Source organism: Panicum virgatum, chromosome 8N, assembly GCF_016808335.1.
Source record: "Panicum virgatum strain AP13 chromosome 8N, P.virgatum_v5, whole genome shotgun sequence".
In the NCBI taxonomy this organism is placed as follows: domain Eukaryota; kingdom Viridiplantae; phylum Streptophyta; class Magnoliopsida; order Poales; family Poaceae; genus Panicum; species Panicum virgatum.
In genome coordinates this window covers 16,683,985-16,709,616 of record NC_053152.1, presented here as the reverse complement: position 1 = coordinate 16,709,616, position 25,632 = coordinate 16,683,985, and the positions used below count along the sequence as shown (strand labels likewise).

At 47.0% G+C, this 25,632-nt stretch overlaps 2 protein-coding genes across 2 annotated transcripts; one reads left to right on the top strand and one right to left on the bottom strand.

The window, feature by feature from the left end:
- Positions 1–10,994: 10,994 nt before the first annotated feature.
- Positions 10,995–13,344, top strand: LOC120684837 (protein app1-like). Its single transcript, XM_039966702.1, has 3 exons — positions 10,995–11,495; positions 12,209–12,262; positions 12,739–13,344. Exons 1-3 carry the CDS (start codon positions 10,995–10,997, stop codon positions 13,342–13,344), a joined length of 1,161 nt encoding a protein of 386 aa, XP_039822636.1.
- Positions 13,345–19,746: 6,402 nt separating this feature from the next.
- Positions 19,747–21,628, bottom strand: LOC120686072 (cytochrome P450 716B1-like). The gene is made up of 2 exons (XM_039968231.1): positions 20,577–21,628; positions 19,747–20,459 (listed from the first exon to the last, which is right to left on the bottom strand). Exons 1-2 carry the CDS (start codon positions 21,556–21,558, stop codon positions 19,969–19,971), a joined length of 1,473 nt encoding a protein of 490 aa, XP_039824165.1. The 5' UTR covers positions 21,559–21,628; the 3' UTR covers positions 19,747–19,968.
- Between the last annotated feature and the right edge of the window lie 4,004 nt (positions 21,629–25,632).

Here is a 25,632-nt window from a genome sequence, read left to right as displayed (position 1 = left end):
ACCGAAACTCCTGAGCAACCTCGGGGACTCGAAGACTACTACTTTCAGCCTAAACTCCACTGCAACTTGAGGTGTGTCCCATTTCTTACCCCCTCTCATATTTATAGGAGGGAGCCATGGGTGTGCACGGACGTAAACAACAACTAGGTCTCCTTGAACTGACTTAAGGGACCAACGGGGGAGCTCCACATGGAAGATCTGAGGCAGTGGCGCCTTGGGCCGACCGGCCTGTTTGGCCAAGCAAGCCTAGGGGCCAACCAACCTCAGCTTCGGCTAAGGGGCTGCCACGTGTTCCTTATACATTTGGCACGTGGCTTAGGTTTTGAGTAGGTCGGTTTCCACCTTTGGTGGGTCTTTTTATCCATGTGATGACAGGTGTCATGCTCTGATAGGTTGATGAATTTTACCTTATATCATAAGGTGCCTGTGACCTGCATTTTCGCTCAATTTCCAACATTACATATTTTCTAGAGGCAACTGGGTTTTGGCTTTATTTTGGATAAAGATGTGTGTAAAAAATGCAAACTCTTATAATTTTTTGATCAAACTGACGCTTGAAAACGGTGTAGCAAGCGTCAACGGCGCCCACCAGCCCGGTGTAGCAAGCATCAACAGCGCCCACCAGCCCCTGCGAATGATTTTCAAATTTATTCCCAAAATTTGTACCACAATCCTATTGTCATCTATAGAACCAGAAAAAATATTACAAGCATATTTTAGTATATATAGTGATTATGATTGTGGAAACCACAAAGTGAGTTTTCAGTTGTATGATATAGTAAGGTGGGGGTGAGCTAGACATTTTGGTTTAACACTCTTAACCATTATATACAAATATGGTTTTCATATTTGTTTAAGTTATACATGTCTGAATAGGCCTATGGTACATATTTCACATTTTTTGATGTGTTTTGCTACTTTTTTTAATTAAATAAGTTTTTAGAATTAAAAATAAAATTATTTGTAGGGGCAGGAGGGGGTCTCACCCGCCCCTACAAATATATTTTTAGGAGCGGGTGGTAGGGCATCACCCGCCCCTGAAAAATTATTTGTAGAGGTGGGTGATGACTTTCAAATTTATTTCGTAAATTTGTTTATTTCAAAAAATCAAACTATGTATGAGGTTAGCTATACATTGTGGTTTCCATACTCTTAACCATTAAATACACTTAAATGTAGCTTTGATATTTTTTTCATTTCTACATATCATAATAGTCTTATGGTAAAATTTTCACACTTTATGTGTTTTGCTATAAGTTTTCTTTGAAACAAAATTTCGGAATAGCAAAGATCATTTGTAGGGGTGGGTGACGTCCTACCCGCCTTGAGAAATCCATTTGTAGGGGCAGGTAACGCTCCCACCCGCCTCAAAAAATACATTTGTAGGGTCGGGTGATGCCCTCACCTGCCCCAAAAATTGATTCGTAGGGGCGGTGGGGGCATCACCCACCAATATAAAGGACTTTCTATATATACACCTGTGTGGCCGGGGTTTAGCTAATTTTTTGTCAAATCACTAAGATGCCACCTCCTCCACGCACACCGTCGGCACCTCCGCTCTTCCGCGCGCACCGACGCCTCACCCTCCCTGCCGACACGCGCCTCCCGCCGACTGGATCTATGGTGCCACCTCACCCCCACTAGATCTACGGCGCCACCCCTCCCTGAGCGTGGCCGAGCCCTACCCTGGCTAGAATCAGCCATCTTGGGCTGCCAGAGTTACTGCTCGGCCCGGACCTCCTCCCCCGCATGTCGTGCCCCTCCTTTCGGCCTTCCTCCGCCAGAATTGAGCCCCTAGTAAGCATCATCGCAGCTCCTCTTCCTCCTAGGCCCCTTCCCTGGACCATTCCCATGCCACGCCGCTAGGAAAGATCGTGTCCCATCGCCGGCCAGCCACCGCCCCTACTGCACGTTTGCACCCATCTGGGCCACCATTGCGCGGGCCCGTGCCTTGTCACCGTGTGTCCCAGCCCTGTGGGGCTTCCCTGGCCGTAGGCAAGCCGCACCGCCGCGACGGCCATGGCCTAGCCATGGCGAGGCTGGCTGGCCAAGCTGACCTACAGGGCCCAGCTGTCAGCTCAGGGTTCGATTGTTTTATGCTTTTAGTTGAACTGGCTGAAATCTTGTAAAATGTGTAGTAAATCAAGGAAAAATAGGAAAAATGCCAAACTAATTTTGTTAGATTAGTTAGATCCAGATCTATAGAGTAAAAGTGTTCATGGTTGTGAAATTTCAGTTTTACCCCTATTAGCTTTTAATTTATGCTTAAGCTTGCTTAATATGTTTCTATAGTTCTGTTGGTCCAAAAATCTTGAAATCTATGCAGTAGCTTTCTCTTTGCTTTTGTATTTTGTTGATGCTTTATCAATAGCTTATGATACTAGTAAATTTTTGTTACTAAATCATGTCTGCAAGTTAAGTTTTTGCATTTATTTTGTTCCTAGGTATACCTTTCCCTTTTAAAATTTCAGCGACTTAATTCTTGTTCATGTCTAGATCATGTGGAGATGTGGGTTCTAATCAAACTGAAGAGTGTAAAAATAATTATAACTTAAATATGAATGTAATTTAAATGTTTAATTTTTATGTGAATTTCTTATTTGTATGAAATGTGCATCATATTTCTATGAAATTGTTTGAAAAAAGCAAGTGTCCTCGAATTCGATTATAAGGAGTTTGCAATGTGTCCATTCTTTCTCTCTCTAATTTGTGCGATACAAATATATAGACACATACATAGGGAGATGCTTGAGAAACACATAGAGAGAGTGATAATGTGAACATTGCGAACTCCTTTTTATAACAAGTTCGGGGCCTGCATATTTACTTTCATATTTGTTATTTTTTATTGTGATTAGAATTTCTTTAGAATTTGATATTTGTATGAAATCTCCATAATATTTAAATGTAAAATTTTTTCATGGATAGTTATTTTACATTGTTCATGCATCACTTATTGAGTACGTGAATTCAAATATATTTTTGATGGCTCTGTAATGTAGAAGTCATAAACGGATCCTCCATCATCATCTTCCTCATGAAGGGATGATGCCACACCTCAAGATGAGGATATTGATCAAATTACATTCCAGATGGAGTGGGACGATGATGCTGACGTTAGTGTTAAATCTTGGGATGAGGATAGCCCTAGGATTGGATATAGGGCTCGGTTATGCAACGAGTGGTACGATCTGATTGATCCGCACCCTTTTCTGCAAAGAGAAAGCCGTTCAAGAGTGGAGTTTGGTCCGGATTACATTCCAAGTCAGCTAATGACTATGTGATTGATTAAAATCTAGCATTTAGTATACATTTTCAATGAGCGCCAGTGATGACTTGCTGAATCATATGATTCATGTAGGTGGTTCCAACAGAAATGAGTAAACACCAACACCGACCCCTAGCTCCATAGAGGAAGATATTGAAGCCAGCGAAAGCTCGGGCCCGGAACCTAAAACTACAACCTCTGGTAGCCAAAATAAAAAGAAACAAAGTCAGCGAGGAAGATACTAGTACCCCGAAGGGCAAGGTACAATCAATGTAATTATCGCGGCAAGAGAACCCATATAGATCCTACACAGATTATGGCAAAGTTTTCGAATGCCATTCCATGTATTCAATAAATTGCAGATTCACCCAGAAAGGCCCAAGACGCAACTCCATGAGCAACAACTTCTAAATGTAGTTGATGATTTGTGTTGTTTCGTTATAGTGTTAAAACAGAAAATTATATCCATTCACTAGGGAGACAAAAAGACAATTAAAATCAAATCTCTCAATTGGCCTATAGATTGTGTTGAATACTGATATAACTTTATTTGGATTATGTTTCTATAAAAGGAGATGCAGCATACATTAATAGTTTAATTTAATAAAATTTGAAAAAACATACATCTTTAGTGCCTACGTCCCAACTGAACAACGTATATATCAAATATATGTCATTAACCCCGTTCTCCCTCTACATGGGTCTTGAACTCTTCTCTCTATGTTTATGTAGGTTTTGATATCTTTGCCACCGCCACAGTGACGTTCGATAAGCTCACACCTACTTTGCGATTCAAGCTCATCAGCATCACCTAAGTGAGATTTTGTAGGCAGCAAAGGTTTGGTTATTACCTTGGATGAACAATATGAACTTTATAGCATTTATCTTAAATTTTATATTTGAATGAAATTTGATGGGATCAAGATGTATGAGATGATCTTAGGTTACGTTTCCACAAGAAATGCAAGAGCAATTGTATGAATCCAATAAGCGCAGAATGAGCAAGAAAATAAATGGTCTTGAATAAAATATTCTACAATAAAATGGAACTTTACAATTTCTTGAATAAAAAATAATATATTCTCTATATATTGTGATTGGTTAGAACAAAAGTACCTGCTTCTTCATGTGTTAGCATCTTAATTGATCTGGTGTTTGGAAAATATGCCTACTTCCTTAGGCAACCTATATAGATCACGTTTTTAGAGAAAAAGTAAGATGGGGTTAGTCTTGTAATTTTTTTTTGATATTTTCCATGCAATTCATAGTATACTCTAATAGTTCATTTTAGAAAAGCCTAGGGATACAACTATGGCATTTGTGGTCAAACCCAATGTTGACGCAAATCTCGGTCAACACACGAACGCACTAGATCGATGCAGCTCTTCCTGCGTGGAGCGGTCAGACCGGTCTAAGGGACTGGTCAGACCGATCGCCGGTAAGAATCGGCGACGGCCGATGAACGCAAACTCGGGAGGGACCCCGTCAGGGTAGGCGCCCGTAGGGTTGTTCTAGGATCGGCAGGCCACCTAGAACGCCTTCAAATGTCGCGGAGATGAAAGAAGAACAGCAGAGGGGTTTGGAAAAGCTAGGGTTTGGAGAAGAGGATAAAAAGTAGAGTTTGTATTGATTTTGTTCGATTGGATTTTTTTAATCGGCCGTGACCCTTTATATTTATAGGGTGGAGTGGACTTATCCCGCAAGAAATCTTGTTTACAGATCTAAATCTATGAAAAACAATAGTTGTACTCGGACTCTACCTGGACCGGTCAGACTGGTCGGTACCTGCCGGACAGGCCACAGTGCCTCGACCGGTCAGACCGGTTGGTGCCAATTTTGGCTGTCAACATATGCCCCCCTATTTATTGGTAAAGCTTGCTTGCCAAAAAACATTCTTCTAAGCCAAAATTGTCTAAGGGCGATGATTAACACTACATCGGCCATTTTTTGTACTAAAGGCGATAAACAATTATCGGCCATGTTTTGCTCAAGTCGATGTTGAAACAACTTGTTTGGGCCGCCACACCTTCTTCATCATCGCTGACGTCTTTAGCACGGCCTCCACTTGTTGTTCCATTGCCTCCTTCTTGCACATACGTTGCAGCCTTCACTTCTGAGTATAAGACAAGCCTGAGGGACACCACCTCGGCTGTAAATACTTTGAATCTTGCTCCTTGCTCTTCTCATTCTCTTCGCTGCAATCAACATCTTGCTTGACCGGATTATTGCTAGCAACAATCGGTCTTTGTAGTAATGCATGATTTGGATACATAGGAGGATATTGAATATAATATGATTGCATATGCATCTTACTATAATGCATATGTGTATAAAAATAAGGATACCAGCAATACCATGGAGCAATCGTTCCACTAGATGAAGTATAATTACCTTGACTCGATTGCTCTTGATGTCTTGACGATGATCCCGTATCCTTGACTTCGCTTGGTGGCCCCTTCTGTCTCTGAGCACTCCCTTCCTTCTCATATTTGGCCAAGAGTTCCTTAAAACTCGGCATTGTCTTGATTTTGGAGGAGTTCCCAGATTTACTGGGCGCACCGGTCAGACCGGTCCCATGACCGGTCAGACCGCCACTATGGCTGGTCAGACCGGTCGACTTGTTGTCGGCTTTCTTCTTCTTGTCTTGCCCCCGAGTGTTTTTGCGCCTTGAGGGATCTTCTGTGTCAGCTTCTTTTCAAGTCTTTCATCACCAATAACTACATTCTTCCCCTTGGTTGATTCGGCTTGACTTGGCCGAACTAGCACTTTAGGATTATTCAATTCCAACACATGCACTGGGAAAGGATTCTGATCAACCTGCATATTAGGAATAACCAATTGTCCTTCATTAATGGCCGATTGAATTTGTCTACGTAACACATTGCAATCATTAGTAGCATGTGAAAAAGTATTATGAAATTTGCAATATGCTCGCCGCTTCAACTCTTCAAGCGGCGGTAGAGTATGTGACATCTTGACATATCCAATCCTATATAACTCATCAAATATCCTCTCGCACTTGGATACATCAAAAGTAAATCGTTCATCTTGCCGATTTTTTTGAATCGGCTTAAGAGCAGAACAAGTAAATGGTTTAGCTTGAGATGGCCAAGCAAACTCAGTAGCATACACATCATTAGACTCATTGTCCGAACAATTTGAATTGCATTCTAAAGCATGCACACTAGAACGATGATGCCTATGAGATTCTTGAGACTCTTTGCTTCGGCTTTCTACAGCCAAAGCTCTTTGATGCACCTGAGTAACAGTAAAGAAATCATAGCCCTCTAATCTTTCTTTAATATGAGAGCGCAAGCCATTAAAAGCCAAATCAACTAAATCCTTTTCTGCAATATTCACACTAAAGCATCGGTTTTTTGTATCGCGGAATCGTCTTATATAATCATTGATAGATTCATCACGCGATTATCTAACTGATGTCAAGTGAGACAATTTAAGCTCATCATGCCCACAGAAAAAGTGCTCATGGAACTTCTGCTCTAATTGTTCCCATGAGCCAATAGAATTAGGTGCCAAAGATGAAAACCATGAGAAAGTGGTTCCAGTTAGAGATAAAGAAAATAAACACACTTTCAACTCGTTTATTGAACCAGCTTCTCCTAATTGGGCAAGATACTGACTAATATGCTCAAAAGTACTCCTAATATCTTCCCCACTGAATTTAACAAACTCAGGCAACCTAAAACCAGCAGGGTATGCAACCGAATCAAACGAAGTAGGATACGACTTTTGGTATGTGCGGGTTTTACTTCTAACATCCACTCCAAAACTTTCTCTAAGCAGATTAGCCAAATCATTCTTATAATCAGTAAGCATTTTATCGAAATTACTTGAAGAATTCGGCTGTGTGGATGTAGATACCTCACGCTGGTTTGAAACAAACTGACCGGATGGACCGGTCGGACCGGTTGGGGGAAACCGGTCTGACTGGACTGATATACCGGTCTGATCGGTCTCTGCCGGTTTTGCCAACGCTGCACATATCGGTCGAACATCTCGTCGGAGATAGGACCGGTGTGTGGCACTGAATTCCTGGAGATTTCTGGTGGTGTGTACTGAACAATCTCGTTTGTTCGGCTAATGTTGGCCGAACCAGGAATACTCATAATAGGATCAGTGTATGTGGGTGTAACAGTTTGACCACTGAAATAATTCATCGGCATCCCATATTGAGGTTGACTCGTAGGAGATGCTGCCGATGGTTGAGGAACATAAAATTCAGAATTAGAAACAGATGGAGGTTCATCGGCTGATTCTGGTTTCTTACCAGCCGATTCCCTTTCCTTAGAGCTAAGCCAATTAACCCAATAAACATCACGCTCAGCTAGCAATTTCTGAATTTGTTCCATAGTAACACCAAAAGGTGGAGCAATTGCAGCAGGTATTACCTCAGTAGATGCATCCGAGGAGGTAGAAGGGAAGTCGATCTCCTTGATCTTGGTGACTATGGAATAATTCATCGGCATCCCATATTGAGGTTGACTCATAGGAGATGCTGCTGATGGTTGAGGAACATAAAATTCAGAATTAGAAACAGATGGAGGTTCATCGGCTGATTCTGGTTTCTTACCAGCCGATTCCCTTTCCTTAGAGCTAAGCCAATTAACCCAATAAACATCACGCTCAGCTAGCAATTTCTGAATTTGTTCCATAGTAACACCAAAAGGTGGAGCAGTTGCAGCAGGTATTACCTCAGTAGATGCATCCGAGGAGGTAGAAGCGAAGTCGATCTCCTTGATCTTGGTGACTTTGCCGCGTCGATCGACCTTGATGCTCGCAAGCGCCGCTTGTAGATCTTCTTCATCACGCTTCTTCTTGCGCTCCTCCAGCAGCAGACGAACGTCCTCCGGAAGATGCTCATATGTCGAAGGGATGATGTTCATCTTGTCGATTTTTGTGTTGGAGCCCATCTTCTTTGGAGTAGATTAGATCGGTTTTATTAACTAAGATCTTTCTTCCCCAGCGGAGTCGCCAAAAAGTATGTTGACGTAAATCTCGGTAAACACACGAACGCACTAGATCGTGCGGCGCGAAAAGGAGCTCGATGCAGCTCTTCCTACGTGGAGCGGTCAGACCGGTCTAAGGGACCGGTCAGATTGGTCGCCGGTAAGAATCGGCGACGGCCGATGAACGCAAACCCGGGAGGGACCCGTCAGGGTAGGCGCATGTAGGATTGTTCTAGGATCGACAAGCCACCTAGAACGCCTTCAAACATCACGGAGATGAAGGAAGAACAGCAGAGGGGGTTGGAAAAACTAGGGTTTGGAGAAGAGGATAAATAGTAGAGTTTGTATTGATTTTGTTCGATTGGATTTTTTAATCTGCCATGACCCTTTATATTTATAGGGTGGGGTGGACTTATCCCGCAAGAAATCCTGTTTACAGATCTAAATCTATGAAAAATCCTAATTGTACTCGGACTCTACCTGGACTGGTCAGACCGGTCGGTCCCTGCCGGACAGGCCACAGTGCCTCGACCGGTCAGACCGCTCGGTCAGACCGGTTGGTGCCAATTTTGGCTGTCAACACCCAACAAATCCATATGCACCCACTATGTATATTTGTCCGCTATAGTGACGTTTGCCCACCTAAGAAAGTAGGTGGTATGCCTGCAAGTCCCTCGCTTTGGACCTATATCACATATCCCTGCCCCTATTTCCCCATCCCTAAAGTCCACTCATAGCTGGTAGCCTAGCGATGGCGGCTCTTCTTGATTTGGTCGCCAAATCCTCTTGAGTCTTTGGTAATCTTCGCTGAACTACAAATAACCAATCCCTCCCCCCACTCAACTTCTTCAAAATCATCATATTTGTTCTCTCAACTTGCCGCATCCGTCGTCTCTTCAGGTATTCGAAATCGCCATTGCTAAATCTCTACATAATCGCCAAGATTGCCAACAATTTCTCTTGCTATAGATCTGCAAAATTGCCAGGTCTAAAGATGGTGAAGACGGACTACAGAGGTCTCTGCGAATTGCTCCCGTCGCATGATGTCCTGCATCAATCTCCATCTTCGCCAAGCGATGTGGTCGATTCATCGGAGAATGGTAAATTTTCACCTTTTTACATCTCTCTTTTAGTTTCTATTTGGAAAGTATATTTTTACCCTGCCAGAAAGATAGAGAAAAGGGAGGGGGTTTTCCTTTATTTAGCCACAAAAAAGGAGAATGGATTAGGAGTTACCAAAATAAAGGTTGGTGGCTACAGTTATACCTCTAGTTGGGCCATTCACTGTAAGCCCATGAGGATTTGGCCCATGATCTGCAGGACTGCCCTGACAAATCTATATATCTTTTGAAAGAAAAAAATTACATATCCTCCGATGTTGAAGATTGATTCGTGCAGCGGCTATGATCATGGGGTTTGTGGATCTGGTAGAGCCTAGATGTATGGTAGAGAATTCTGTCTGGTGGAGGACTGTTGTCAACACATGATTCGCTGGGTGAATAGGAATCTAGTTTGAGTTTGGAATTTCAAATGTGACTTTTCTTTTAAATAGTTAATCCCTTTTTAAATAATTTTGAACTATAATATAATTTACAATTAATTCCACAAAATAAGATCCAATATAAGGTTTTTTATTTTTTTAAAAGAAATGTACTATGTCAACCTTGTGGTGTTCTACTTCAACATTTTTTATATGGTGCTTCGATGCTTAAGATAAAATGTTGGAGTATTTAATCTGAAATGTTAAACTTGTTGAAAGTTAATGTTTAATCTGTTATTTCAAAATGTTCAATGTACTAGCTCAACATTTAATCATGTTTTTTTGGAAAAAAGAGGAAAGCTTGATCTTGTCTAGGCCGTGTTGTTCTGCTCCTTTTGTTAAGCCTGCTGCTAGGTTCTAGGTCCGTTCTACCGCTACTACCAATTGGGCTGCATGTTGCTCTTTATTGGGCCTTACGATTCAGCAGGTTCCTCGCCTAGGCTAGGCTTGTTGGGTGCTTTATCGCTTCGCTGCCCAGCCTGCATTTCGAAATTCTAACCCAAGCCCTCCTGCATCTTTAAACAATGGGTCATCTCCTCTGCTATCGCATTATCTCTTCTCTTCCGAATCCTCCTCTTCTCTCCTCTTCACGCTGATCAGCCATATTGGAGTGCATTGGGGCCTAGGGGGATAGCAAGCCTTCTCGCTGCTCAGCCAAGTTCAAGGGCGTTGGGGGGAGAGCGAGCCTTCTAGAACCTTCTACGATCGGGGTCCTCGATACGTGCTCCGCTCAATCACCACCCCCAGCCAGCCTCCTAATTCGAACGCTCACATTTTTGCCTGATTTTTGGGAAATTTTCTAGGAGTATTTTGTTCCAATGATTCGAGGTGATCGTACGTTTTTGCAGTCCTCGTTTGGGTTCGTAATTGATTAATTTTCAACGATCTCGCTGGTTATTTTGTGATTTTGGGAGGTTTGTGAGTGCTCTGTTGGATGATACGATGGTTCGAGTTTCCTCCCGAACTTGCAGATTTCACGCAACATTTCTACAAAATCAGAGCAGTTCAAGTTGTATGACAAGGCGAATGCATTCGAGCTCTGTGCCCTATTTTCGCTGGGCTTGATCTCCCGATGTTTGAATACCGCATCCTGCAGTTTCTGCGTGCATTTGTTCAGCATTTAGTTCATTCATGAATTATCGCATTTCTCCAATTTCTGGTTTGAAATGTTTCGAGAACTAGTAATCTGCAGTGTTAATAGGATTTCTCGGATGCAGGGATGGACCCCAGCAACATCTCAGTCACCCCCGACAACGGTGGCAACAGCTGCGACGACAACGGGGGCAGCTCGATGCACACATCATCGTGCTGCCGCCACATGTCGTCCTTGCCTACGGGCACTCAACTTGCTACTGCTGATGGCAGAGGTTCCGGGTCGTCCTCGCCGTCATCATCCTCCACGAGCTCTAACCTCGAGTCCCATCGCCTCCACCCCGAGGACATGCCGTCGAATCAAGTGCGGTGCCTCCTTCTAGTCTCCCCGACGCGCTCGCCGGCCGCGATGGACGACGACGTGCTCATCATGGATGACGTGCTTGTTGACAACGGACCCGGCTCCCCCTCCAGCGCCAGGCCCTCCGTCTCCTTCGTGGGCAACAATGATGGGCCCAGCAACAGGCTCTCCGTCTCCATCAGCGACCTTGGCCTGGTCTCTTCCGGCTCTCAGGGTGCCATCGGCACCGGGAGCAGTGGTGGCAGGCGCAGCGGCTCCAGTGGTCAGGTAATTGTTTGCTTGAAACTAATGATCTCATCACACTAATGTTTCTGGTCAATGCTGTCCTTAGTTGTTTGCTCGGATTACTATGCGTTTTTAAAGCAGATATATGCTACATGTTTGACATGAATCTGAAAATGGAATAAAATTCCCAGTGTCAGTTAACAAAATTGATCATCATACTATATTGTTAGATTTTGGAAAAAAAATAGTTCGTGCATGGTTTTCTTATGGCTACATTTGTAGGGTACAATTCATTAGTCATTAAGAAACTTTTGCTCTTGAATACAAATAGGAAAAGGGAAAGAGATTGAACATCGAGTTATCTTTACTCTGAATAACATCAATTTGGTGCTTTCAAAGTAGGTGACGAAACCGTTTTGCTTGTTATTTATAATATTACATTACATCAGTGGTTTTATTCATAAATCACGAGAGGCAGAAAGAGAACGTGAACACTATTCCTATTGTTGATTAGTGTCTCATAATGTTTGTCAAATATGGACCTTGCTAACTAGAAAGCAATATCAGCATTTGCTGAGGGTTTGTCTTAGAAGTAAGCATTGCACTTCTTTTCTGTAATTGAAAGTTGTTTGCAACGTCTTTGTTGCTTTTTGATTTTTGTACTCCCACCAATTGTTGATAGGAATATGACAAAATGGTCCTCAAATATGCATATACTGACTAATCGTTTCTGTTTTTTGCCTTCAATTCTTCAGATTCATCCTAGGGAGGGAACTGTGACACAAGCCCAAAGGAACATACATTCTGAGGTAAATATTTCTAGACCATTTAATTTATGTGGGGTTTATATTCAATGATAATAGATGATCCCTCATGATTTCATACTCGATTTCTATTGTTTAATACTGAACTTTCTAATTTTGAAATTATAAAGTAGTCTGATAATATCATTTTGGCATATTCTATCTGATAAATTCAGACAATAAGACAAACACATGCTGCTGTAGCTTTCTTTCACAAGGTTATGTCCTGTTAGAAATAGTGAGTAACTTTTAAGTTCGTTGTAGTCACTTCTTTATCTTTGAGATTGGTTGTAGTCCTGACAAGGAAAATTGCACGAGGGTGTGTGTGTTTTGCGTGTGTGTGTCTCGTGTGTATGTGTGTTGCACTTTTGCTAGTGTGTGTGGGTCGCGCATGTGTGTGGTGCAAACAAGCTGACTGCATTTTCATTTGATATCTGATTATTTTCTTCCACGTTAATATTTGTTGTTCTCGTTGCCAACAGGTGGGATCCCATAACCGCCGCCGGCAACATCAGGGAGCCGGTCCCTCCAACATCAACCAGGGGCAGGAGTTCTTCAACTCCTTCAACAACAACCGGGGGCAGGACTTCGTCAACCCCTTCAACATCCAGCACGGACCGGCTTTCTCCATTGACTTCCCATACTACTATGGGCAGCGGCTGCCTGTAGCCCCGCACTACACCTACGCTCCACCCATGGTGGCCATCCATCCAGCAGAACTCTATGGAGGGGTGCTCGACATCAGAAGACACCCGCCATCTGGGGTCAACATTACCCACCCAGATGGCACCCCGTTGCAGCTACCGCAGCGGCCGAGGGAATCCAGGGTAATCATCGCGCCGCCGCCGGCACCGGAGCAGCCCGTGACGCAGCCACCGCAGCTGCCGGCACCGGAGCAGCCCGCGACACCGCCACAGCCGCCAGCACCGGAGCATCCCGAGACGCCGCCGCCACCACCACAGGAGCTGTCTGCACCAACGTTCCGCTGGCCGCCGACCGCGGAGGAGGCCCCCGCCGTCGAAGCCGTGTTGTACGGCCCCAGCACCAGGAACAGGCTACCCGTGTTCAGGGAGATCTGCCCCCGATGACGACGCAAACCAGGCCCCTCCTCATCCTGCTCTGCCATGCCCGTGACATGGATTGTTGCTCCGGCCTGTACATGGATCGTTGTGCATTTTTAAAGCGGATATATGTTGCATGTTTGACGAATCTGAAAATGGAATAAATTTCTCATTGTCAGTTAACAAAATTGGTCATCACACTGTATTGTTAGATTTTGGAAGAAATTTAGATCGTGTATGGATTTCTTAGAGCATCTCTATGAGCTCTTGTATCTTGAGTGAGTTAGTTAGAAAAAGAAAAAGAAGCCAAAAAAACCCCATCAAAGAAAAACAGTATCCAGATCCTCTTCTATCCTCGTTCTGTATCTAGGGTGCGCCGCTTTGCATCTTTGGCCAGCGCTCAGCGCTCAGCGCTCGCTATCCCCCACCTCCCGTGCGTTAAGCTTCGTCCAGGCGTCTTGCAGCGTCTCCTTGCATCAATGTCCAGGCGCCGTCGGCGAGAGGTTCCTGCTGTCCTGGCCTTCACGTCCAGCGGTGTAGCTCTAGGGTCAGCCCCACCCACGTCCAGGGGCGGCTGCGGAGCCAGCAGTTCGAGGGGCAGCGGCTCCAGTCATCATGAGGGGCAGTGGCGCTCGAGGGCACGAACAGATCGATCACGGTAGAGACGGAAGACACTGATGCAACATGATGACATGGATCCATTTTTAATATAAAAAGCCTGTGTTTTAGCTAGTCTCTTGGACTAACCCACATAATTAGGTGGGTTTCTATTTTTACAAGGAAAAAGTCCACTTTTGGGCATAATTAGGTGGGTTTCTATTTTTACAAGGAAAAAGTCCACTTTTGGGCTCTCAACTATTGTGTTGGTCTAATTTTAACCCTCAACTACAAAACTGTCTAGTACTAGTACCTCAACTATCAAAATCGTTCACTTTTAACACCTGGGCAGGGGTAAGGCTAGGGGTAAGGCTGTTTTGACCCACGTTGAGTGGTTTTGACCACGTCACGCTGGCATTGACCGCCATATAGGATGCTGGCCCTACCTGTCAGTCTCTCATCTCTATTTCTCTCTCCCTTGAGCTCACCACAGCCGCCGAGCTCTCTCTCTCTCCCGAGCTCTCCCCTTCCTCTGCTTCTTCTCCGTAGCAGCGGCCGGCTCCCGTGCGGCGGGAGGGCCCCCAGCGCGTAGGCGGCGGCCGACCCAGGCACGGCCGGCGGGAGCACAGCGTGGCGGTCACCACGTGCAGGCAGCCAGGCCGCTGGCCCGCATCCCCCCACCGCCTGAGTCTCCGCGCCTGCCACTTCCGCCGCCGCCGGTTCCTCCCCGCTGCCAGAGCTCTCGTCCTCGCCGCGCTCGCCCCGCCGTTCGAGCTTTCCTCCTCGCCGCGCTTGCCCCGCCGTCCGAGCTTTCCTCCTCACCACGCTCGCCATGCCACCCGAGGACGCTGAGAGGAGACCGCCGCCGTGGCACAGGAGCAGGGGCTGCCATGGGAGGACACCCGCGCCACTGTCGTCGAGGCCGGCTCCTGCAGCCCCTCCCAGTCTGCGCCCGCAATCGGAGACCCCGCCACTCCTTCTTCCCCAAATCTGACCCTCCACGATTCGCCTCCTCCGGTGAGCCCCGTCTCGATCCCTTGTACCCACACCTTCTCCTTCCTCCTCTCTGTCGATTTCAGTGCTCACGCGATAGATTCCGCTCCTACAGTGCCTCCCCACTGTCGGCCTCCACTCCTCACCGCTGTTGCTCTCCGAGCCGCCCCTCCGCTGTAGCTCTCCTCTACCCGAGCCCCTGGTGAGCTTCGCCCTGTCCCAGACCATGTCGTGCGCGCGTTCGGCGCCCGCCCAGCCTCCGATGGCCGCTCTCCTCACCAGCTGTCACGCCGTGTTGCACGGCGTCACGCCGCGGGGTCGAGTGCCGCGCCGTGGGCGCGCCCTGGCCACGGTCAAGGTGGCATATGGGCCTCAGGCCCCACCTGACGGCCACCTCAGTGCCACGTGTTCAAAACCGCTGCCATGTCAGCATGAAACTGCAAAAACCGGCCTCAGAGTATATATTGATCGGTTTGTTGAGTTGAGGTACCTGAATTAGACGGTTTTGAAGTTGGGGGGGGTCAAAATTGGACTTGGCGAAGAGTTGAGGGGCCAAAAGTGGACTTTTTTCTTTTTACAATGGGGTAAAATCTCCAAATTTAGCTAACAAAATACAAGAGCTCTTGAAGATGCTCTTATAGCTACATTTGTAGGGTACAATTCATTAGTCACTCGGAAGCTTTTCCTCTGGAATACAAATAGGAAAAGGGAAAGAGATTGAGCGTCAAGTTGTCTTTACTCTGAGTAGCATCAATTTGGTGCTTTCAAAGTAGGTAACTAACCATTTTGCTTGTTATTTATAATATTACATAACATCGGTGGTTTTATACTACTTTGCAAACACAACTAAATATTCCTAAATCACGAGAGGTAGAAAGAGAACCTGGAAACTATTCTTTTTTTTTTATTAGCGTCTCATATGGTTCCTTAGATATGGACCTTGGCACCTTGCTAACTAGAAAGCAAGGTCACCATTGCTGACAGTTTGTCTTAGAAGTTAGAAGGAAGCATTGCACTTTTTTTCCATAATTGAAAGTTGTTTTCTCCGTCTTTGTTGCTTAATAGTTTTTGTACTCCCACCAATTGTTAATAGGAATATGATAAAACGGTCCTTAAATATGCATATGCAGATTAATCGTTTCTATTTTTTCCATCAATTCTTCAGATTCCCCTTAGGGAGGAACCTCGTGAGATGCAAGCCCAGAGGAACAAACATTCTCAGGTAAATATTTCTGGGCCATTTGTTTTTATGGGGTGTTTATATCCAATAATGATAGATGATTCTGCATGTTTTCGTACCTAATTTCTATTGTTTAATACTGAACTTTCGAATTTTGAAATTATAAAGCAATTTGATAATATCATCCAGGCATATTCTATCTGATAAATTCAGACAATAAGACAAACACATGTTGTTGTAGCTTTCTTTCATAAGGTTCTATCCTGTTAGAAATAGCGAGTAACTTTAGTTCTTTGTAACCACTTCTTTATCTTTTAGATTGGCTGCTTACATCGCATGAAGCCATTTACATAGGTTTGACAAGGAAAATTGCACCGAGTGTGTGTATGTGTCTTGTGTGTGCGCGTCTCGTGTGTGTTGCACTATTGCTTGTGTGCGCGTGTGTGTGTGTCACGCGCGTGTGTGGTGCACACAAACTAACTGTATTTTTGTTTGATATCTGATTATTTTCTTCAGCTTTAATATCTGTTGTTCTTGTTGCCAACAGGTGGGATCCCATAATCACCGCTAGCAACATCAGGGAGCCAGTCCCTCCAACATCAACCAGGGGCAGGAGTTCTTCAACCCCTTCAACAACAGCCGGGGGGAGGACTTGATCAACCCCTTCAACATACAACACAGACCGGCCTTCTCCATTGACTTCCCATACTACTACGGGTAGTGGCTGCCTGTAGCCCCGCACTAGACCTATGCTCCACCCATGATGTCCATCCATCCAGAAGAACTCTACGGAGGGGTGTTCGACATCAGAAGGCACCCGCCATCCTGGGTCAACATCACCCACCTAGATAGCACCCCGCTACAGCTGCCGCAACGGCCGCCGCCATGGGGATCCAGGGTTGTCATCGCACCGCCGCTCGCATGGGAGCAGCCCGTGACGCAGCTACCGCCACCGCCGGCACTAGAGCAGCCCGAGACACCATCGCAACCGCTGGCACCGGAGTATCCTGAGACACCGCCGCCGCCACCACAGGAGTCGTCTGCACAGACGTTCCGCTGGCCGCCGACCGTAGAGGAGGCCGCCGCCATCGAAGCCGTGCTTAACGGCCCCAGCACCAGGAACAGGCTACCCGTGTTCAAGGAGATCTGCCCTGATCACAATGCAAACTAGACCCCTCCTCCTGCTTCGCCGTGCCCGTGACATGGATTGTCACTCCGGCCTGTACATCCCCGCCCGTTGTAACCGTACAGACCCGTAGCTCTGTCTCTGCAAATCGTCGCACACCGGATGGTGATGATGGTAAGAGAACTAGCTCTCGAACTTCCTTGGCGCTCGCCAGGGCGCCGTGGTGACTTGGTGAGCGCTGGTTGGGTATTCGAACCTTAGCTGCGAACTTCCTTTGCCCTCGCCAGGGCGCCGTGGTGACATGTAGCCATGGTTGGTGCGTGTACTCTGTTTGTCCGTCTTAAACCTGTTGAGAAACATAGGATTGCGGCTTGGGTTTTGGGTTTCAAATTCAGTTTTGCTTGATGATTCACTACTAGAAAAATAGCCATTCGTCCACCTTAGATTAGTACCGGTTGGTTTAAATCCGGTACTAATGCAAATTTAGTACCGGTCCTATAACACAGTGCCCTCCAGAGCCATTTAGTATCGGGTCATAACACCACCCAGTACTAAATGTGACAATTTAGTACCGGTTGGTGTTCTGGTCCGGTATTAAATAGCTCCCAGGGGGCCCCAGTTTTTTACTACCGGACCATAACACCACCCGGTACTAAATGGTGGCATTTAGTATCGGATGGTGTTATGGTCCGGTACTAAATGGTCATGGCCCGGTACTAAATGGTCTGTCTTGGTTACTTCAAAAGGATAGCGTCTGTTGTGTACACACATGTGTTGTGTGGGTGGGATGGTAGAGCAGACTATGCGCGAGGCCACGGGTCACGAGTTTGAAACCCAAAGTACACACATTTATTCGGGCACATTTTTTTCAAAGTATGGGCTTATTTAGTACCGGACGGTGCAACCGGTACTAAATGGACATCCATTTAGTACCACCCAGCTAATACCGGCTGCGGCAGCCAGTACTAACGCTGGTTGCCACCTGGTACTAATGAGAGATTTTGTGGTAGTAATTGTGTGTCGAATCGATACGCTTCCTGCCTTATTTCTCTTGAGTGTCACACGCACACACACATGCAGGGGCCTACCTAAGGTTTTTTACTATGCACAGAAATTAATGGACTCTAAATACATTGCTCTTCATGAATGAGTGGGAGTCTCAGGGCACGTACAACGCGGAGCGGGACGCCGTCTGCAAGAGGAAGAATTTGCAAAAAACACCCCGCCGACGCGAGGCGACGGCGTCCTCGTCGTCTCGTGAGGCGACGACGTGGGCTCGTTGCCCAATGCAAGAAGACGACCTCAGCGCCCCATTGTACACTGTGTTGCGGCTCGTCGACGGCAACCACGGATCAAGTGCGGGTGGCCACGATTTGGGCTGGAAGGGCGTTCCGACGGGAAGCGCCGTTTGCCCACGCTGACGCCTCCCTGCTTCAAGACCGCCGGCGCCCGCGGCCAAATCCGCCGGACACCGAGCCCCTCGGACCGATTCCTTGCACAGGTAGCTCCTCCGCGCCTTTGCCGAGACTCTTGTTGCATCTCCCCGGCCCGCAGCACGCCGGAGCCGCCTCCCCGCCGCTCCGCCGCAGCACCATGCGCGCCGTTGACGCCGCCAAGATCCCGCTCCGGTGAGCCCCTACCTCCGATGCTCCTCTGCGCCCACCGACGCTACGGTCGCGCTCGCCGGCCAACCGCGATGCTCATGCGTGCGCTGGCAACGCGAGCAGAGAGCAGAGAGAGAGAGCTAGTGAGCACTGAGAGCAGAGAGAGTGAGAGCGATTTGAGCACATCCCCACGGAAGGGATAAGGTTGGTGGCTTATTTTTGTTTTTTGTTTTTAATTTTTTATCTTCTACATCCCCACGGAAGAGTATTAGTCTATATAAGCTTATAAATTTATTTATATGTATTTTTTAAGGAGATAATAATTATCTCAAGGAAGCAATATCATAGCATACAAAGATATAAGATACATTTGATCACCATGATTTATGTGCACATACATGCATTAAATAGTATACAGACAACTAAATAGATCATGGGTTCTATGTACTGTCTTTTTAGACGTCTTTATAAGCTGTGACATCATCATACAGACAGCTTGCTGTCTATACGTTGTACATGCCATCAAGAGCACTGTACTACCTCTAGTAGTGTTCGTAGATATAAGGGGAAAATATGTATTCAATGTGCATACTAATGATGTACTCTAATGATTCTCTATAATGATGTTTAACTTTCATATGATTTAATTTAATTTTGCATGCATAACCTCGGCGCTATTTCTGGCGGCACTCCTGGTTCTAGGAACGCAAATAGTTTCTTTAGAGGTCTAAATGTATTTTTTTGTAAAAAATGATAAAATGAAAAAAGTACAGCTGCCGCAGAACCTGTTGAGGGAGCTGAAGCAGGAGCCCACCCAGGCCTAACCTTCCTCCCACGCTTCCTCACGTTTTTGTCTCAAGTGTTGGTCAGCGTGGGTTCTTGAAATGGCCCCCCATCCCACTTGCAATAGTATAGACTATTAACACTGCCATCAACTTGCAGACATTTTATTATAGACAATGTCCTTCATCCTGTTTTTATACTGCAACTGCAAATGGTGATGTGTTTCTCTGTATCTGAATGTATGCAACACAACTGTTCCATGACATGAGAAAGGTACAGCATTTCTCATGTTTCAGGTGCTCAATCCGTGCGACTTCCTTGCACTGAATGGAATTCCTTGTGGGAGAAGAAGAGGTCTTCTCTTGGCATCAATGGATAGGCTCGATGTCGATGAGCAGGCCCTGAGACGGGTACGGCATAGGGGACCTGGAGAAGCTGCCGTCGCAGCCGGCGACGAGCTTCCACCTGAACCGCGTCACGATGTGGTGCACGGCCACCAGCGTCTCCACCCTCGCGAACTCGTTCCCGGGGCAGATGCGCGCGCCGCCGCCGAACGGCACGAAGCCGTAGGGCGGTATCGCCGACGGGTCCTCGAACCGCGCCGGGTCGAACCGGCCGGGGTCGGGGAAGATGGCCGGGTCCCAGTGCGTCATGTTGGTGACGTACATGACCTGCCACCCTTTGGGGATGAGGTAGCCGCCGAACTCGACGTCGTCGAGCGCCCTCCTCAGCATGCTGAACGGCGGCGGGACCATCCGCAGCGTCTCCATCGCCGCCGCCCAGGTGTAGCGCATCCTGCCGAGGTCGTCCCACGACAGGGCCTCCCCTGGCTTCTTGCTCCGCGCGATTTCTTGTTGCTCTGCTCCTCGATCCATCAGATATCCATGGTTGGAATTGGAATGAATCCATCAGCACGAGTGCTTGCTTGGCCAAAACTGAATTGAAATTCCTAAATGAAAAGTGGAGATTAAATTACCCTCGAGAACTTTGGCGTAGGCGTCCTTGTTGGCGTCCAGGTGCCGGAGGAGGCAGGTGATGAGGGCGGCGGTGGTGTCGTGCGCGGCGACCATGAGGAACATGACGTTGTCCGTGATCTCCTCGTCGGGGAGGCCCCTGGAGAGCATGTGGGTGATGATGTCGTCGGCCGGCGAGCTCTCCCCGCGCTCCAGCTTCGTCCTCCTCTCCTCGATGACCCCCGCGACGGCGCGCCGCCCGCGCCGGCTGGCGGCGAGGCACTGGCTGAACCTGGTGAAGGGCAGGTCCAACGGGACCGCCCAGATGCCCTGCACCAGCTGCTGGAACTCCGCCGACAGCTCCCGCCGGACGGCGGAGTCCCTCCCCATCCCGAAGAGGACGGTGCTCATGACGTCGAACGTCAGCGCCTTCATCGACGGCATCACGGCCACGGCGGCCCGGCCGCGCCAGTGCTCGTCGAGGTGGCGCCGGACCTCGGCGTCCATGCCGGCGACGTGCCGCTTGACGGCATCCAGCTTCAGGAACTGCATCATCATTGCCCTGACGCGGGCGTGCTCGTCGCCGGAAACGTTGCGGACCGTCCGCCGGCCGACCATGCGGCTGAAGGCCTCGCTGTTCATGGTGGTCAGCGCGGGGCTGGTGAAGACGAACTTGTTGGCGGAGGGGCCGACGAGGAACGCCGTCGGGTACCGGAAGAGGGACAGCCGCGACACCGGCCCGTAAGCGGCGGCGTGCCGGCGGAGCCAGTCCTCGGCGGTGTTGGCGCGGAGGGCGCCCAGCAGGGTGAGCGTGTGCCCGACGACGGGTAGGCCGAAGGAGCCGGGGGGGGGGGGGGGGGGGATGGCCTTCTTCTTCTTCCTGCTCGTCTTGTCGAAGAGGAGGCGGTAGAGCACCGGGAGCGAGACAAGAAGCGCGGCGGAGATGGCTAGTGCAGCTGCCGTCGTCCTCGTCGTCATCGTCGTCGTAGAATCAGCGTCGTCCATGGCTTTGCTTCAGTTTGTGAGAACTTCAATTAAGCTAATTTCTGTGCTCGAGCACTCTGTATGTATTGCTGATTTAATGATTTCAATTTTTCAGATGGTGGATTCCACGAGGAGATGCCATTATATTAGAGTGTGCCTATGTAACGACAAGCTAAAGTCAGACCGTGATGCTTATTAATCTTTTGGTATTGGGTTGGTTGTGATCGGAATGAATGTGCCTATGTAACGACAAGGACATGAACATATGTTACATTATTAGGATTATCAAAACAACAGGACGTCATTCCTGTAAATTAAACATTTAAATCAGTACCTGGAGATCTTACAAAATCCATGTGTACGCGCATCACTAGGATTGACTAGCGATCCTTCAAATTTTTTAGACTTGAGACCATGTTGAGAAGCTCTGGCTCTGAGTCTTGAGTTGTGCAGTGCAGATGAAAAGCTGTTAGCCGATGAAAAGTTGCGCTGTGCTGCTGCAGTTGCATGCATGCTAGTACAATTGGACCAGCGCAATGCGTTGGCGGTCGATAATGTGATTTTTACCGCCAAAATTTCTCCAATTTCATACTTTTAAGATCATCATCATGCTAAAATTGTTTATTCTACCGAGTTCCACAAGCTTTGGTGACTACTTGAATTTAGGAGCTCAAGATACAAAATTTGGCCATTTTGGAAGAAATCTAGCCCTGCTGGCGTCCCCAAGGCCGGCCGCCTGGCACTGGGGCCACGGGGCCCAAAATTCACCTGCATGATTACAAACACAAGTTTAAGACATCCTGACCGACAAACTTGAAAGTAATGCATCACACAGTCGAAAAGTCTTAAGCTAAGGATTGACAGACCCACATACATATTGACGACGCTCGATAATGACCTAAAAATCATAGGAACTAAAATATCATGCCTGCATATTTTATCCAAAAAGGCCAATTCCATGTTTCTGCTAGAAAATATTGCTATGTTGGAATGTGGGCACAAATACAGGTAAAACACGCTCCAGGCTCCAAGCTACAAATTCCGACAAATTAGAGCACGCCATTTAACCACCCATGGATCAAGGGCGTACATCTGGGCCACCGCCGACAGCTCTTACGTGCCAAATCCAGACCATCAGCTCTCACATGAATGTATAAAAGACGAGTGTCAACTTTAGTGGTAAGAGTTATTACTAACAAATTCTATAAAGTGTTGATGAATATTTGTATGCAGGTTGCTTATACTTAGAATTGAGGAGGAAGCACACCTCAAGCTAAGAGAAACACATCATAAATCCAAGGAAACACCCTCTCGACGAATCAGGCGCGAGCACGATGAAAGGCCCTTGTTTGGTTTTGTTAATTGAGTGACAACTTAGGTGAACTAATAATTGTTTATGTTGAGATACACAGAAGATTAGTCCACACAAAGATACTAGTATGAGTAACATGTGCCATGGAAGAGAAATGGCTAAGGGTTGATGCTATGCTCATATAGTGTGATCGAGGAGCTCATTGCATATGAGACATGACATGGAATTATGTGTCCAAAATGGAGAAGATCAAGACAAGGCTTGGCTTGATGGACCGGTTGCAATGGAGAAGGGCAAGTCAAGGCTTTGAAGCGAGGGACCGCAAGGCGGTGAAGCTTGGGCAAGATTTGGCGCCGATGGACCGAGGCAACGGTGAAGAGCGAGCAAGGTCAAGATCGATGGACCAAAGAGGTCATATGATGATATGGAGTGGATCATATCATTTAAGAAAGATCAAGCCAAGTGTTGACTCATGATGATGATCAAAAGGCTTGATGGAGTTTGGTGCTTGTGTGGCATCAACATTTGGGAAGATGAAATGGAATGTGCAAGGCAAAGGTATGAATTGTAGGGCATTTCATTTCACCGGTCAAAGGTTGTGTAGAGAAGTGCATGACCGGATTTAAGATAGATGGCCGTACTATCAAGAGGGGCAAACTTGTTTGCATATCGGTCATCTAGTGACACTTGAGCGATCTAACATTGCGATGTTGCTAGGATCGAGTGGCGTGGTGAGATCAAGTGAAAATCCTTTGAAAACGTTTGTGAAATGCTAACACACATGCACATGGTGTTGTTCACGTGGTGTTGTTGGCACATTTACAAAGGAGAAAGAGTTGGAGTTGATGTTGATCAACTTTGGGAAGCAATAAAGGTTTTTCGGTTTTCTCCGGAAATTAGGTGGTCTCTTGGAGTGGAATACTGCTTTGATCCATTGTGTTTTGGATCAAGTATTCAGTTGGGTTGTGTAGCCCTCTGAATTAGCTTTCCATAGAGTCCAAGATCACCTAATTTGGGCATCGGAGCTAAGAGTTATGGTCGTTTTACCGAGGTACATTTCTGCTGGAAATATACCTGCGGACGGTCTGCTCAAGGGGGGCGGACGGTCCGCCGTTATCTCGGATGAGCTCGAACAGAACCGTTTTTGGCTCTGTTGGTGGTCCAAAATGAACTGCGGACCGTCCGGTCCATGGGGGCGGACGGTCCGCCTTTAAAAGCTGAAACGGGCGCAGAAACTTGGTAGTTTTGTCTTGGGTGTCCAAAATGAACTGCGGCCCGTCCGGTCCTTGGGGGCGGACGGTCCGCATCCTACTGAAAATTCTGGGACAGAAACACTGCGGGTTCTGTGTGTGCTCACCTTTTGAACTGCGGACAGTCCGCCCCTGGGGAGCGGACAGTCCGCCGGTAACTTTCAGATTTAGTCAGAGACGTTTGCAAATCGATTGGTTCGAAGTTTTGAACCGCGGACAGTCCGCCCCAGGGGCGTGGACAGTCCGCCCGGGGCTCTAACGGTCTACTCTGACACATAATCATTGTAGTTCTAGCCGTTGGTTTTGAATGGCGGATGGTCCGGTCTCTGTGAGGCGGACGGTCCGGTCTCTGTGAGGCGGACAGTCCGCGAAAACTCAGTTTTCACGGGGTTTGAGTGTAACAGCTAGTTTGGGGCCTCCCTCTATAAATAGAGGGTGTGGCCGGCCATTGGAGGTGGCTGAGCACCTTGGGGACTTGGTGTCCATGTGTGAGAGTGCTTGAGAGCCCTCTACTCACTCTAACTTGATAGTAATCATCCGATCGAGTGGGAGAGCGATTCTAGTGCGATTGCTTTGAGAGATTGCATCGAGTGGCACTAGGTGATCGTGTTGCAAGCCGGTGTGCTTGTTACTCTTGGAGGTTGCCACCTCCTAGACGGCTTGGTGGCAAGAGGCTCCGTAGAAGCCCGCAAGAAGATTGTGCGGTGCTCCGGAGAAGAGATTGTGAGGGGTATTGTGCTCACCCCGCGGGAGCCGCGTAGAGCAACTCTAGTTGAGCGAGACGTGAAGAGAAACAAACGTTCTGGCCGGATCATGTGCTAGAGCTCGGTGTGAGCACTCCACGTGGGAGAGTGTGACTTGAGAGTCACCACTAGCAAGAGGATCGGTGGCAACCTTGGAGCTTGTCTCAACGGGGATTAGCTTAGTGGCAACCAAGTGAACCTCGGGATAAAATTCACCGTGTCAATCTTGTCTACTCTTCTCGGTGGTTTGCATTCTCCAAATCACAAGCCTTGTATTTACATTCTTCTATATCTTGTGCTTGTGTAGCTAGAAGTAGAGATTCTAGTGTAACTAGTTAGCTTGTGTAGCTTAATTAGTTGCTCTTGCTTAGATTGTGTAGCTAAGCAAATTGAGCTCTTGGATTTGGATTGTGTATCCTTGTCCTTGAGCATCTAGTGAGCTTAGATTTGGCTTTGTGCTTTTTCTCATTAGAATTGTGTAGGAGCTCCCCCGGTTTGTGAAGTACTAGTGCTTAGGCTTGTATGACTTGGCATTAGAATTGTTAGGAGAGCTCTTACTAGCTTGGCACTCCATTTGCTTTGTGTAGGATCTTTTTGGAGGTGCCTTATAGTCATAGTTAGAGGGGTGAAGTCTTGGCTAAGCGAATTGTGTAGGAGCTCCCCCGGTTTGTGAAGTACTAGTGCTTAGGCTTGTATGACTTGGCATTAGAATTGTTAGGAGAGCTCTTACTAGCTTGGCACTCCATTTGCTTTGTGTAGGATCTTTTTGGAGGTGCCTTATAGTCATAGT